The 13862-nt window shown below is 40.8% G+C and overlaps 2 protein-coding genes across 12 annotated transcripts in view; both read right to left on the bottom strand.

Annotated features, from left to right (window-relative positions):
* Nucleotides 1-13: 13 nt before the first annotated feature.
* Nucleotides 14-7647, bottom strand: LOC144086182 (espin-like protein). Of its 5 annotated transcripts, XM_077616026.1 has the most exons (7): nucleotides 5559-7647; nucleotides 3935-4003; nucleotides 2999-3131; nucleotides 2369-2490; nucleotides 1870-2049; nucleotides 1444-1491; nucleotides 14-1350 (listed from the first exon to the last, which is right to left on the bottom strand). In XM_077616026.1, exons 2-7 carry the CDS (start codon nucleotides 3947-3949, stop codon nucleotides 46-48), a joined length of 1803 nt encoding a protein of 600 aa, XP_077472152.1. In that variant the 5' UTR covers nucleotides 3950-4003; nucleotides 5559-7647; the 3' UTR covers nucleotides 14-45. The 5 variants fall into 5 exon arrangements, with proteins under 5 accessions (XP_077472152.1, XP_077472148.1, XP_077472150.1 ...); XM_077616022.1 differs by having other exon boundaries at nucleotides 14-1491; XM_077616024.1 differs by having other exon boundaries at nucleotides 14-1491; nucleotides 2999-3128.
* Nucleotides 7648-7803: 156 nt separating this feature from the next.
* The window catches only part of kif1ab (kinesin family member 1Ab), a 31868-nt gene continuing 25809 nt past the window's right edge, over nucleotides 7804-13862 (bottom strand). For all 7 annotated transcript variants that reach the window (XM_077616021.1, XM_077616014.1, XM_077616016.1 and 4 more), the window contains 5 exons: nucleotides 13560-13669; nucleotides 12811-12930; nucleotides 12527-12719; nucleotides 12334-12452; nucleotides 7804-11202 (listed from right to left, as the gene is read on the bottom strand). In XM_077616021.1, coding sequence (XP_077472147.1) covers nucleotides 11145-11202; nucleotides 12334-12452; nucleotides 12527-12719; nucleotides 12811-12930; nucleotides 13560-13669 — 600 coding nt within the window. In that variant the 3' untranslated portion in view covers nucleotides 7804-11144. The remainder of the gene's footprint in view (nucleotides 11203-12333; nucleotides 12453-12526; nucleotides 12720-12810; nucleotides 12931-13559; nucleotides 13670-13862) is intronic.

Raw genomic sequence — 13862 nt, 5'->3', positions numbered from 1 at the left:
TTCTGAGCTAATACTCACAAACAGCACAGCAACTGAAACCTATGGCTAGTGTTCAAAATCAAATATCTCTGCTTCCTTCTCCTTCCAGAAAGCAAAGCTGTGATCGATATATTGACAAATGTCTTCACTGATGAAGGATGACAAGCCCGTGCCACTGCAGCCATCCTCTGGCAAATCACTTTGAACCAAAAACACCGGCCTGGAGCCCAACTCTGGTTCCGATTGGCTGAAGAAGCGAACTTTGATGTCATCGAATCCATCGCTCCAAAGTCGGCCGCCGGATCGGATTTCATGAAGAACAACCTTGTGGAATTCCCGCACTGTCTCCCAGGAAAAACTCCCCACGTGGTCAAAGACTTCAAAGCAGAGCAGATGCCTCATCTTCCTCTCCACCGGCGACAATTCCTGCTCTAATATGCGGAAGTATCCTAGCATAAAGAGATCCAACGTCAAGCTATCGTGGCTCACCGCTACACCATCCACCTCAGGTAAAAATTGCTCTGGTGAGTACACGATAAGTTTACTTTGGGACAATGTTAAATGGAATGTTTGAGCACCACGCAACTGGAGTTTATTTCTCCAGGAAGTTAACAACTTATCCACTGCACCTCGCGTTTGGCAGAACTGAAACAAGGATGGGATTTTCTGCTGTTTTTTTCCTGATTTAGTGTCACGCATGGCTGCTCGTACAGCAATCGCATAAGCCGACCTCTTCCAGTGGCTCAGAAACAAGACTACAATGCGCTCTTTTCTCAGACTAATGGTCTCTATCACATGTGAATGCTTGACAGGATCTCCACTGATTCTGATGCTATTTGGCTTGTTCGTCTCTGACGGTTTGGATATTATTTGGCTCGCCGATACATGGCTATCTGGAATCACTCCTGCGAAGGGATAAATACCACCAATCTGTCCTTCAAAGTTGGCTCGGAGCTTTGTGACGGATACGCCAGACTTGCGGATCTCCTTCTCCGCCAGTTCCCTGTTGCTACTCAAACGATGACCACAAATTGATATGGACTGATGTCCATTTGGTTCCAACTCTATTTTCTGGTCGGTGTCTGCTTCCAGGTGATCCCTCAACCCATGGTGTTCCTTCGTCATACTGTCCAGTGATGTTCTTTGTGTTCCATTCTCAATGGTCAGAGTCAGGTTGCCTACCAGCAGTGGCATTGTCCTGATGAGTTCTGAAACTCGATTGCACCAAACTGGCAGAGCTAACCTTCCCTGCTCGTCCATCTTCTGTAGAGCTTCTTTGTTGAGAGAAATATTCAGAATGTGCTCAGGTAACACAGACTTCAGTTCTTCCATCAATCTGGTCAGTTCCTCTTCATAGGCCTGGTCACGCTTCTGGAGAGACATGTTGTCAATTTGTTGTTGTAGATACAGCAGGTCATCTTCAGTTAACAGCTCGCCAAAGGGGCCCAGAACAGCATTGTGCACCTGGGAGAACTTCCAGCCATCCACCGGTGGGCAGCCAGAGGTCATGATCTATTGAGGAGAGCAAAATATGGATTCACAAGATGACAAGGGCAAATTTCCAGCATTTTTACAATTCAACCTTATTGCTACAGCACAAACTCACAACAGTTATCTCCAGAGTCTTTTCAAATTGACCAGGTTAGAAGTGTATGTACACTTCAAATATACAAACAAACAGAATCCAAGCAATTATCTGGCTTGGCCAGTTGGGTTGAGGTAGAAAGACGTAGTAGGGTGACTGAGGGTGGTTAAATGATGGTCGCAAGGGTTATTGAATCCCACATTGCGAATCACTGCCCTAGAGTGCTATACTAGAAGATATCCTGACAGGGAAGGCTGGGTATTTATACCCAGACTTGGATGGGCTTAACCCCAAGCAGATATTACCTGTTTCTTCTGGTCCTCCACCTCCTGAAGTCGGGTCTGCATTTGTCTCACCATCACCTGACGTTTCCACTCAGCGATAGGGCGACCGTCCTCATCATGAGTGGGTACCAGGGCCTCAATGTCTGCTGTGATCACATCCACGATCGCTTCATCCGACCTAGCGTCCACACCTTCGAGTTTCTAGAACAAGATCATGCCTGGGTCACTGGTCTTTCAGGAGTCAAGATCTCAGATCTCTTGTAACCACATGCTCAGCATTTACAATCTTCAGGACAGTAGTTGGATTCCCACTTTGGGATGAATATTCGCCTTCATCTTTTAACTTGACAGAAATGACTCATTTCCCCGCAAGGACTGATTTGAGAGATGTTACCTGTAACTCCCATTATATTTCTTTTTACCACAGTTAATATGTTGATACATACAATTCATCTCATCGTCCCGTCTAGAACTGGCACTGAGGTTTGCGTTTTTTGCCATTTGGGAACCGGTAGCTCACCGATGATCCAGTCAAGATGGCTGCGGTCATGCCGGCCTGCCTGAGGGATTTGATGGACTTCACGTGGGACACCAGTGTGAGATCTGGCTCTGGAGGCTTCAGCTGGTTGAACGATGTCATCACTAGAGACATATCACAGCATGTTATTTTTTAACAGTATCTCCCACGCCATTGTAATTCTACAAATTAAAATTGCACATTCATCAGGATTTTAGTTCATATTGACACTGAGAAGGTTTATCTCATTGTACTTGTATAATGACAATAAAAGCATTCCAATCAGATTCTTGACACTGGTAAAATTAGCATGACAAATCCCTTTTCAAAACATCTTAAAACTAATTATAATGCAAATTTCACAGCCACACAGACACATGCAATGCAGCCGAATTTAAAATGTAAGGAATTCAAGACCTACCAGATGACACTCAATGCCTTTTTAACATACTTGACCAAATTAGTAAATTTAAGACTTTTGAAGACCATAAGTTAGATTCCCAGCCTATCCTTGGAACCCCAAGTGCTGGCTGTCAGCCAGTCACAGGAGCCAAGCACTTACTGTACAATATATAATGACACCTATGGGAAATATAGTCTTCAAGGAGCCTAAAATGTGAGTTTATGGCTTACCAGAGGAGGCAGTGTGGATGTAATGCATGGATTCTGTTTGTCTTTTGGGAACATTAGCCAGAGTCACCGGAGACATGGATGAGGTGGTCATCTCCGGGAGTCGAGGGAGGGGGAGCACCTCCTTCACTGGCTGCTGGCACCACACACAGAAAAATATGTACATGCAAAGGTTAATGATTGGAATAGTTAGACTCCCAAAAAATACATGGAATTGCACCATTTAAACAAGTGAAAACTGTTTCAAAGCATCAACTTTAATGAAGGAATCACCTATTTATGGGTCATGAATTGAGGAAAATACTAACAGAACAAATATAGTGCGTATTTCTGGAGAAATATTTCCTTGTAGGGCTATAATACCAAAATTTCTCAGACAGTCTGACGGGGTCTTTGGGCCTATGCCGAAGAGAAAATATCTGTATGTGGAAGAATTCAGGGAATGTTTTATTTATTTATTTTTTGCAACATGAGTTGTCTGGACTAACCAAAGTCAAGGTGAGAATGGCATGTCAGGTGGAGTAAACAGAGGAACGTGGCAGCCTGATATGAGATTTGAAAGACCACCTGGAAGGGACATGACAAGACCACCCGAGATGATGGTGCCTCAATTGTAATTGTTTAATGTGTGCGCCACATCGTAAGGCAATTTAAATGCCATGCCTTTGCCAGCTGAATTGGAAAAATAACAATTGCCAAAATTAATGAATTAATTTAAAAAAAATGAATATAATAAAAATGAATCAAAAAATTAATTTTCCACCATTTTTAATTCCTGCCTGCCATTGACAGTGATACATGTCAAATCCATTTGACCTGCTGTAGCTTGCATTTAATAGTGCCTTTAACGATGCCATGATTAGTATACATCTATCGTCAAATTGCATTATACATTGGTGCCATAGAAAGGGTTAATCAGGGGAAATGGCCAAAAACCACCTTGCTGTTCTCCATGTTCACTCTGCAAGTTGTCAAGGTCTCGGAGCAGCTTGGCTTTCCAGAAAAAGTCTGAAAGAAGGGGAAGCAGATAAAGTGAGCAGCAGTCAGACCTCACAAGGAGCATCTCTGAATACACAAGAGGTAATCAAGCCCCTTTATAACCAACACACACACACAGACACACACGCACTTGCCAAATGCGAAGAACAATGGTGGTGAAACAAGAAACTGCTGGGTGGGGTTGTGGAGTGCAGGAGAACGCTTGTGAAGAGTCAGTGGAGATGTGATACACTGCTTCAGGTAACCTCAGTGGATTATTTCCTGAGATCACCTAACACCACTAAACACTGCTAAATGGTGCGTGAAATCATCAAATGCGTCCTATACGTTTTTGGCACCTTATGACCCAGAAGTAGAAAAAAAAATGCTGAAAATAAGTAAAGTTGATTTTCTTTTTTTAAATATAGAATTTGACTGATTGGAATTACCTTGCCAGTGCTTAGTTGTATTGTTTTAACTTTTGTTTCAAAAGATTTTGTATCTAAAAAGGCAAATATAAGTAATCATTTGCTGTTTTTTAATTTTTTTCATTCAAATGTCTAAGTGAGAATATAGTATCACTAGTAGTTCAGGATTATATTGTTGATAGAATTTAATTTATTTTCCATTTTGCTTATCCTCACAAGGGTCGCGGGGGAGCTGGAGCCTATCCCAGATAACTTTGGGCTGTTAGCGGGATGCACTCTGAAATATGGGTCATATTTCAAATAAATATCTAAGTGCATTTTTTATTTAAAAAAAATGTTAACATCAATAGTGACTTTTTTCATTTTATTGAAATTTCTACAAAGCAACTGATTTACGTACATTTCAAGCATATTTATCTTAATTTCTGTTATTTTTAGGTTGACATTGCAATTGTATACCATGCAATAGGTTGATTTCCTTTTCATTTCCTGCTTTTTATCATTAATGATTGAAATGATAATATAAAACTATTAGAAGCAGTGTTTGTAATAAATCAGGAAAAACATCTAGGTATGTTTCATCAATAATTTAATTATTCTCTCCAGTTTAACCATGAGTGCAACACATTTCTTTAGTTAATTTTTACATACATTTATTGTATTATTATTGTTAGACATGGCAAAAGATTAAAAGATTTCTTCTCCCATATGTTAACATTTTAATTAATTTATTGGATTTTTCCCATGCAGTATTATCAGGTTTTTTTCATTCATTTATTTTCAACATCGCTTTTCCTTGTCAGGGCTGCAGGGTGCTGGAGCCTATCCCAGCTGACTTAGGGGGAAAGGCAACTGCATCCTCGACTGGTCGCCAGTTGTAGGGCACACAATCAGTTTGATGAATTAAAAATAATAATTTGTTTGCGAACAAAAATGTTATTCAAAAAAAATTTCACATAAAGGCATTTAGTATCTATTTCTGAATTACTGATTTGAAACCTTTTGAATTTGGTTCTGGGGGCGGTTAGCATCCGACTGACAATTGTTAAACATCCCCCACAGATTTTCACCTAAAGTGACACCACTCACATGTATTCTGTCCTCCTTTATAAGACATCATAATCATCATCTGCAGACATGAAGAAAATTGTACTCACGTTAAGAAAATGTGCCAAGGTAGAAAGTCCACAAGTTGTAGTTGTTGCTGCTCACTTAATGTGGCGAACAGCATTGAAGATGAATCTCCTGGACCTAAAGCTCAGCTGGGGGTGCCGGGCTGCGGTCCATAATTAAAAAGGAAAGACGGGTAGAGTAACCTACTGCACATGGAGGTATAGACCAAGAAAGGATGAGAGCACTTGAAAAGGCTAAGGGACCTTCCTCAAGCTGCTTACTATTGGAATTTAAAGGGAACAGACTTGAACTAAAATAAATGACATTTATGTGAAACATGGTGCCTAAAATAATTCAAATATGCAACTCACACATGTTATAGTGGTTAAATACTGGAAATGAAACTGTTTGCTGGCATTTTGGGACCATGTGACTTGAGTTAAATCTTTACTCCTCGGTGCTGTAGGAGGTCATTTACCGACTGCATGTCAAGATGTGTCATGAATAATTCCAAATTATCCATCAGCGTCCTTTTATTACTTTTCCCCTGGTTGCCCTGCTTCCAGATGTTTTCATATTTAAGCATTTAACCAATCACATTTCATCCATTATTTGTTGCCAGGGTCAGAAATCTACATGGATGCCTTCACAATCAGTTCTGCAGTCCCTGCAGCATAAAATAGTCGATAAAACTGTTGCTTTAACCAATCAGATTTCGATTTGGCGACACCAATGCCTTCTCGCAGCTGGGTTCACAAACTATGATTGGCTAGTGATAGAGTGGAATAGCCAGAGCTACCAGTGTACAGCAAATATATTGTTTTGTTGATTTAATAGCAGTTTTGTGAACCCAAAATCGCTGAAGGAGGAGAAGAAATTGATATGGCTGCAGATTTACTGTTATAGCAATTTTCAAGACGGACTTTTCAAGAAAATCTGGACATCATTAAGAAAGGTCGGACAACTTCGAAGCAAGCAAGCCTGTCACAACTGGGAATCATTCCCGGAATGGAAATTTTCAGCCCTAAATCTAATAAAAATGTACTATGCCAGAATTACGACAGGACAGGCTCGACTTTCAGCATTAGCTTCGATGGCGTTAGAAAAGGAGGAAAGAAAGGAGGATGGATTTTGTGTACAAATAAAAATGATTTTTGGTGAGTAAAGTGGGGGCTATATTCCTAAATAATATTTCAATTGTATGAGGTTATTATTGATGCTTTTTATGTGTCGCAGCTTTAGCGGGAGTAAAGGTTTTATAGCCATAAAATTGTTATTGACGGTTGGATTGATTCAGATGTAGCAATAGTGAAGGCGTAGATGTGAAATGCTGTTCGAAAGGACGAGATTCTGCGCATGTGCTTAATTTACCCAGCTGCGTGGACAACAGGTGTAACCACGCCCATATTGCACCGCCATATTCAATGTGGAAAAGATGGTGGCTTGCTTACCGCGCTCCAGGAGGTGGTTTGTCCTCCCAACTCAATGTCTGTTTTGAAGATGACGTAGAATAGTCATGATTTTTGTAGTATTGATGCTATAAAACAGTATGTGTCAGTACACAAATTTTACCAAATATTGAGTAACATTTTTACTTAGTATTTTACATCAACTCACCTTTATTCCAGAGTATCCGATCAGCCTACCATGCATGTCTTTGGAATGTAGGAGGAAACCTGAGCACCCGGAAAAAAAAAAACATGCAGGCCTCGGGAGAAAATGCAAACTGACACACCTACCTGACCAAATCAAACTATGGTAACATAGATGAACCTACTTGTGGTGGGTGTACTGATCAACAGCAAAATGTGGGTTTTGTAAAAAGCCATTCCTGTAATGTGTAAATATGACAAATAAAGATGAACAAATAAAAAAAACATCCAAAAGAAAACATGTTTCTCAACACTACTTGTCTGTTTAAATTTGTTTACTGGTCGGCCCATATTTACTAGTTATCGGATCCACAGCAAAATATGCAAAATCACCATTATTAATCAAAATGCCTTGTTATCTACTCTAAAAAAAAAACAGAATATGATATCTTGAAATATTCAAAGAACATCTGCTAAATTTTAAAATTTAATTCATTCTTTTTCATGCATCATTGTCATTATCATGAACCATTTTTGATGATAATGAGAAATGACCAATGAAATATTAGGAAAAACTTTTCAACAACACTGCGACCATGTGAGTATTCGATTGGGCATGTTTTGTTGTTGTTCATGCCTTTGACAAACGTATGTTGTGGCATACAGTAGGACAGAAGAGAGCTGGGAGACACCCCACTCATGGCATATCATCATTTATATATACAAGACAAAGCCAGAAGGGAGGGTTCATTACAAAGTTTGGGAGTGACAATCAACTTTACAGCAGTACTTTGGGAGGCAGGAAGAGAAAGAAGAACGTGACTGGAGGCCTAAGTTTGGACCCACATGCTGAGATCCATTTCTAAGAAAGCAGCTAGACAAAGTAAAGCTCACAGCACACACACAAACGTGTGATCAAGGGTTGCCACTTAAGGGGTGGGAAATGAGCAACTAGAAGATAAGAATCTCTTAAATACAAACCTACAAGCTACAATTTTAGATGGCTTGACACTGCAAGATTCTGATTTTTGGGGATATTGAATTTGTAATTTCCATTATCATGCACTACCTGAACTTCACAAAATGAGCACCTTAACTCATTGTATGCTATAGATAACAATATATGTCCATATTATTCAAACTGGCTGTGAATGCTTTTCTTTTGAGGACACTGTAAGGGTGAATGAATGTCCATTTGCCCTCTCAAATCCAAATGGATTGGAGTTCCAAAACCATCAAGGGCAGCCAGTGAATTTAATTATTTACTCAGAAATGCATTTAATGCAAACATATATTTTTAAGCGTTCCATTCTTTATGTAATACTTTTTACTTTTGCTACTTGAGTTGAGCTGTCCCTTGAAATGTAATAAATGAGAAATACTGTAGGCATTTATTCGGAATTGGCCACTTGGAGTGACTTGCAATGTAAATCCAGCCAAAGGCACTTGAAATGTGCATGAGCCCACTTAAATGCACAGTTCATGGCATTTAATTTTAAATATGCTTTGTATTCATCTTTGATGTAGTAATTAACGTTTCCCCCTAAAACAAAGAGGAGCCTGTCCTAAGATGACCAAAAATAAGCTACAAACGACATACCGTATTTTCCGGACTATAAGTCACACTTTTTTTTCATCATTTGGTTGGACCGATTGCCTAATGTATGTTGTCTCATCTCATCTCATTTTCTGAACCGCTTTATCTTCATTAGGGTCGCGGGGGGTGCTGGAGCCAATCCCAGCTGTCTCCGGGCCAGAGGCGGGGGACACCCTGAATCGGTGGCCAGCAGACGGACAACCATTCACACTCACACCCATACCTAGGGGCAATTTAGAGTATCCAATCAGCCTACCATGCATATCTTTGGAATGTGGGAGGAAACCGGAGTACCCGGAGAAAACCCATGCAGGCCTGGTGTGACTTAGACTCAGGTGCGACTTATAGTCTGAAAAAGTAGGTACCATATTTTCAGTCACTTTCTGCATGACTAAACAGGTTGGCTGGCCTGTAGCATGCCAAATTAAAGATCAAATGGTTGGAAGACCATGTCTTTCACCTTCACTTAGCTCATTCAAACGTAATTCCATATTTTCGGATCATCTCAGTGCAGCACTGACCAGGGAGTCCCGATAATATCATCTGAATTAATTGTCTGGAAAATAATATAATAATAATTATTTACTAAAAAGTGTTATAGTGCTGAACTATACAGGTCCAAGTAAATTTATATTTAGCGTAGTCCAGATCACGTTGAGGGGAAACGTCCATTTTTTATACCTTATTTGTCAGTCTCATGTTGTATGTTATAACTAACAAAGAAAAAGGTTCAAAGCAACTCCGGAAGAAATTTTTTAAACCGCAATCTTATTTATACGCCTTACTTAACCTCAACTCTAAACCGTCTCCTCAAACGCTGTTAATAGAGGACAAGAGCAGCTACATTACAAGGGAATTTTTACAAAAGAAAGACTATAGACGTCACAGGCAAGCACAACATACGACGATAGTCACTCGTATATGTCATAAGTAAAAAAAATGAACAGTATACTTGATAATAGCTTAGTAAAAGATGAGGAGGTTGAGAAACCGGGAGTGACAAGATGCTGTTTTTTTCCTCTTTAAGATCAGAATTTTGTAGGAATGAGAATGAATTCTGGACTGGACAACAAAATATAAAACTACAAGTATTTAGTGCTACTGCACCAACGGGTGTTCATCTTTTTTTCCATAGAAATCGCAACATTTTGTCATATAAGTGCTCCAGTTTGCCATTACTTAAAAGTGGGGGAAATATGAATTCTTATCTTCATACAATTAATAAAATAACTACCAATTTGGATGCAATCCATTCCAATTACGACAGGCTACTGCAACGACAGCGATGATAAGTAAAAAGAGAAGCTGTGCACTAAAGACAAAATAGATCCAATTTACAAAGAATGACCCTTATCTGTCACTTAGCATGAGAAAATGTACAAGACTTACAAACTCATATTTTTGTGTTTAGATTCTTGGTTTGTAGATTATAAAGTGGCATACACAGTCTAATTTTAACATTCCAATACGTAATTCCCCTTTGCGACCAAAATCAGCAAATTCATGATTTTCGCTAAAAGAACTAACCTGAAAGATTGTGATGTAGTGTATGATGATTTACTTTATCGACACCGTGCCATGAAAACGGATGTTTCTCAGTTTAGCCTGCTCATGTTTATACACACACACAAAACACAAATATAGCAAATTGGGGATCATAATCATTTTACACACACCTCACCCCACTCCGTAGGGTTATCTTTTAGTTGCTCCATAATTGTGATTTTGCTGATTTTGATGAGAAAAGTGGGGGAAAGTTGACATTTGGCTCAACTACTTTGAATGTTGATGTTGTAAAATTTGGTAACTTAAGTGCAAACTGTACATGAACATGAAAACAAAGCTTTGGCAAAGCAAAAACGTAACGAAGGCGATAAAGTGCCGTGCAACAAAAGTGGCCACTAGTTCCATCACAACCAAAAAACATATCGCCACAATAAATAACATTGCTCTGCAATAATACGCACATGGGAGAATATTTTTCTTTTAAAGGCCGAGGTGTTTTTTTCACTTGATCTTTTTTTGGGCGGGAGTGGGCAATCAATCGACGATTTTGTCTGAACCTGCCTCGCAAATTGATAGTTTCTTGGGCATTTTTTTTGAGAGGCAACTCAACACTGATTCGCTGCTATTGACGAATGAGTGAAGGATTTATCGCAACCGTCTTACTAGCATGCCGATGATGTTCTGCTGGTAAGAACAAACATATACTGTAGTTGGGTGTGGATTAGTCTGGATGCTACTAGCACTGAAGGGCTAACTAGGTGTACCATCTATGACTCTACAGTGTATTGTCAACATGCAGGTTTGTAACAGTGATGGCATGTTAGATACGAGTACTACATATTTTTGAAAGGTTATTTCAGAGTTTGGAGGATGTACAAGTGAGAGAATAGGTGGTTTAGATTGTGTTGTGTTTTTAAAGATGGCTGCGATGTGGCTCACATCCTCTGGGCCACCGGCGGCGACTGCAGTGACTTTCTTCTGGACAGTTTGGACCTGTGGGAACAATATCAAAGTGCGTTGTACTATTTGAAACCATAAAACAACTCATTTTTCTTCAGTGGTTTGTACAAATTTGCCAAGGATCTCAGCGCTGTGTGGCAGACATCCTAAAAACTCAAGCACAGTTCCGCCTATACTTAGATCCCCTGGCTGGAAAATATGTAAATGTTAAACCCCCCCTGAGACTCATTATTCTGCTCAATGTGAAATGATGTGATTGTTTTTCATAACAGTGCACACAAAATTAAGTCTCAATGAGCCAAGTTTGAGATTGAACATAATATCGACTATTTTGGTTAGAAGCAAACATTTGGCATTCAGTGGCATTTCCTGAAATACTCATCTCATCTCATTTTCTGAACCACTTTATCCTCACTAGGGTCGCGGGGGATGCTGGAGCCTATCCCAGCTGACTTCGGGCCAGGGGGGGGGGCACCCTGAATTGTTAGCCAGCCAATCGCAGGTCACAAGGAGACAAACAACCATTCACGCTCACACTCACACTTAGGGGCAATTTAGAGTGACCAATCAGCCTACCATGTCTTTGGAATGTGCGAGGAAACCGGAGTATCCGGAGAAAACCCACACAGGCCCAGGGAGAACATGCAAATTCCACGCATACGGACCGACCTGGATTTGAACCCAGGGCCCCACTGTGAGGCCGACGTGCTAACCACTCATCCACCTGGCCACCATTCCTGAAATACAATTGTTTAAATAGGCCCGTGACACCAGTTTCACTAATTAAAGGATATTTAATTAAATAAGAAGTCAGAGATTTAGATTTCAGAGTGAAGTCAGTAAGCCATTTGCTACGCCCACTTGAGTCCTTCCCAGACATTTGTATCCTACACAGATGATCCATAAAGAATTCATTCATTCATCTTCCATAGCGCTAATCCACTCCACACAAGGGTGGCAGGGGGTGCTGGAGCCTATCCCAGCCAACTACGGGCACCAGGCAGGGGACACCCTGAATTGGTTGCCACCCAGTCGCAGGGCACAATGAAACAAAAAGGCAAACACTAACGCTCACTAACGGGTGGCTAGAGAATTCCATTTTTTGTATTTTATGGCCTACATTGCCTAATTTGATTCTATTTGATGGGAACTTCCAACACTCACCTGATGGTCCCTGCCAACAGTGGGTTAAAGGCATAAAGCCAGTCGTGCATCTCTTTGTCATTGTTGGCTTGAAGCAGTATCCCGCGATGCTCGGTGCACACAGCAAACGTGTTCGGAGTCTACGGACCGAAACAAAAACCTCAAGTCAGTCGTGACACTCCTTCCACGAGCAATCAAGTGGACGCTTTCGTACCCGCAGCAAGGTCTGCTTGTCTTCGCTGTATTCCACCTTGGCCGACGATAGGTTGATGATGGCTCGTTCCACGCTGTCCATCTCGCTGCGATAAAGATAAACGTAGGGCCGGCGGACCACCACGTAGCGTTTCACCCAGCCGCTTGCGTGGGGTTCCAGAAAGTGGAGGTAACCCTTCTTGGACACGATTGGGCTGTACACGAGCATAACGTAACAAGTCATGCGGCCTTCATAACTTGCTTACTATGTGCTTGTTAAAATGGCTTGAGCGCAATTGTGCCGACCTGACTCGTATCTCCTGAATGTCCGGAACAAAGCTGCAGCCTTTGAGAGATTTCTTTCTGTCCACAGGGCTGAACGGATCCAAATCAGGGCTGGACGCTCCCGAACTGGGTTCAGTGTGTCTACAAGATAAATGACACGTTACAAATCATGAAGAAGGTTCCCATTTATCCATCCTTTCATCAATTTTCTTTTCCTCATTTGAGTGGGTAGGCTTTAAGGGAAATTATCGGAATCTCTAACTAAAAAATGGTGAAAAGTTGTCCACACCCACGCACACGAAAAGGGTTGTGATTGCCAACAGACGCCACCAGGTGGAAGCAAGTACAGATAGTGTCTAAAATGAAACTCCTCAACTCAACACAATATTTTTTTCCGCACAAAGATGCCACTGGATGGCACAGATATAGGGCAGCTGATTTTAAGGATCTGCCTAAAACAAGTCTCGATAAGAGACCTAAAAAATTTCCATTTCAACCAGAAAGGCTGCCATTAATTGATCATGTTTCACTGCCGTTGATAGTGATAGCTCTTGATCCTACGAGTTACTTTGGATTGGATTTCCATCACCGTCAATTGCAAGTTGATGAAAATGTTTAGAAAAATGAAGACCTAGATCTTTTACATCCGTGAAAATGACCTGAAATCCTTTCTAAACAGAATTAAAACAGATATACTGTAAATTGTATATTTGTTCTGACGCTAGGTTTGAAAAATACACTCTCTGTTATACAGACGGTAAATCCCACACCTGATGTCAAAGTGTCCCTCAATCAACGAAGGGCAGGTGGAGGATGGGGTTAGCGTACTGAGCGTGGAAACGGACGCCTCCCTCATCAGTGACGCCGAGATCTCGGAGAGCTTTGGAGAAACACAGACAAACATGGAGAGAAACGCACGCGTGGCAATGCAAAACAAACAAACACACAGCGCACACACGCCAGCATTCGTGAATTGGTCCATTTTCTATCATCGTATCGTCTAAGAGCCCCTTGGGTGCTGTTAAAATGCCCATGCAGGAGTAATATGGAAGGGTATTAGGAAGCTTAACACC

Source organism: Stigmatopora argus, chromosome 12 (genome assembly GCF_051989625.1).
Source record: "Stigmatopora argus isolate UIUO_Sarg chromosome 12, RoL_Sarg_1.0, whole genome shotgun sequence".
Classification (NCBI taxonomy): domain Eukaryota; kingdom Metazoa; phylum Chordata; class Actinopteri; order Syngnathiformes; family Syngnathidae; genus Stigmatopora; species Stigmatopora argus.
This window is presented reverse-complemented; position numbering and strand designations above follow the sequence as displayed.

Coding starts and splice junctions, on each gene's coding strand:
- LOC144086182 (XM_077616022.1), bottom strand. Junction 2,491..2,998: donor CATCCACACTGCCTCCTCTG/GTAAGCCATAAA, acceptor ATATGTCTCTAG/TGATGACATCGTTCAACCAG. Junction 1,492..1,869: donor TGGAGGACCAGAAGAAACAG/GTAATATCTGCT, acceptor TCTCCTCAATAG/ATCATGACCTCTGGCTGCCC.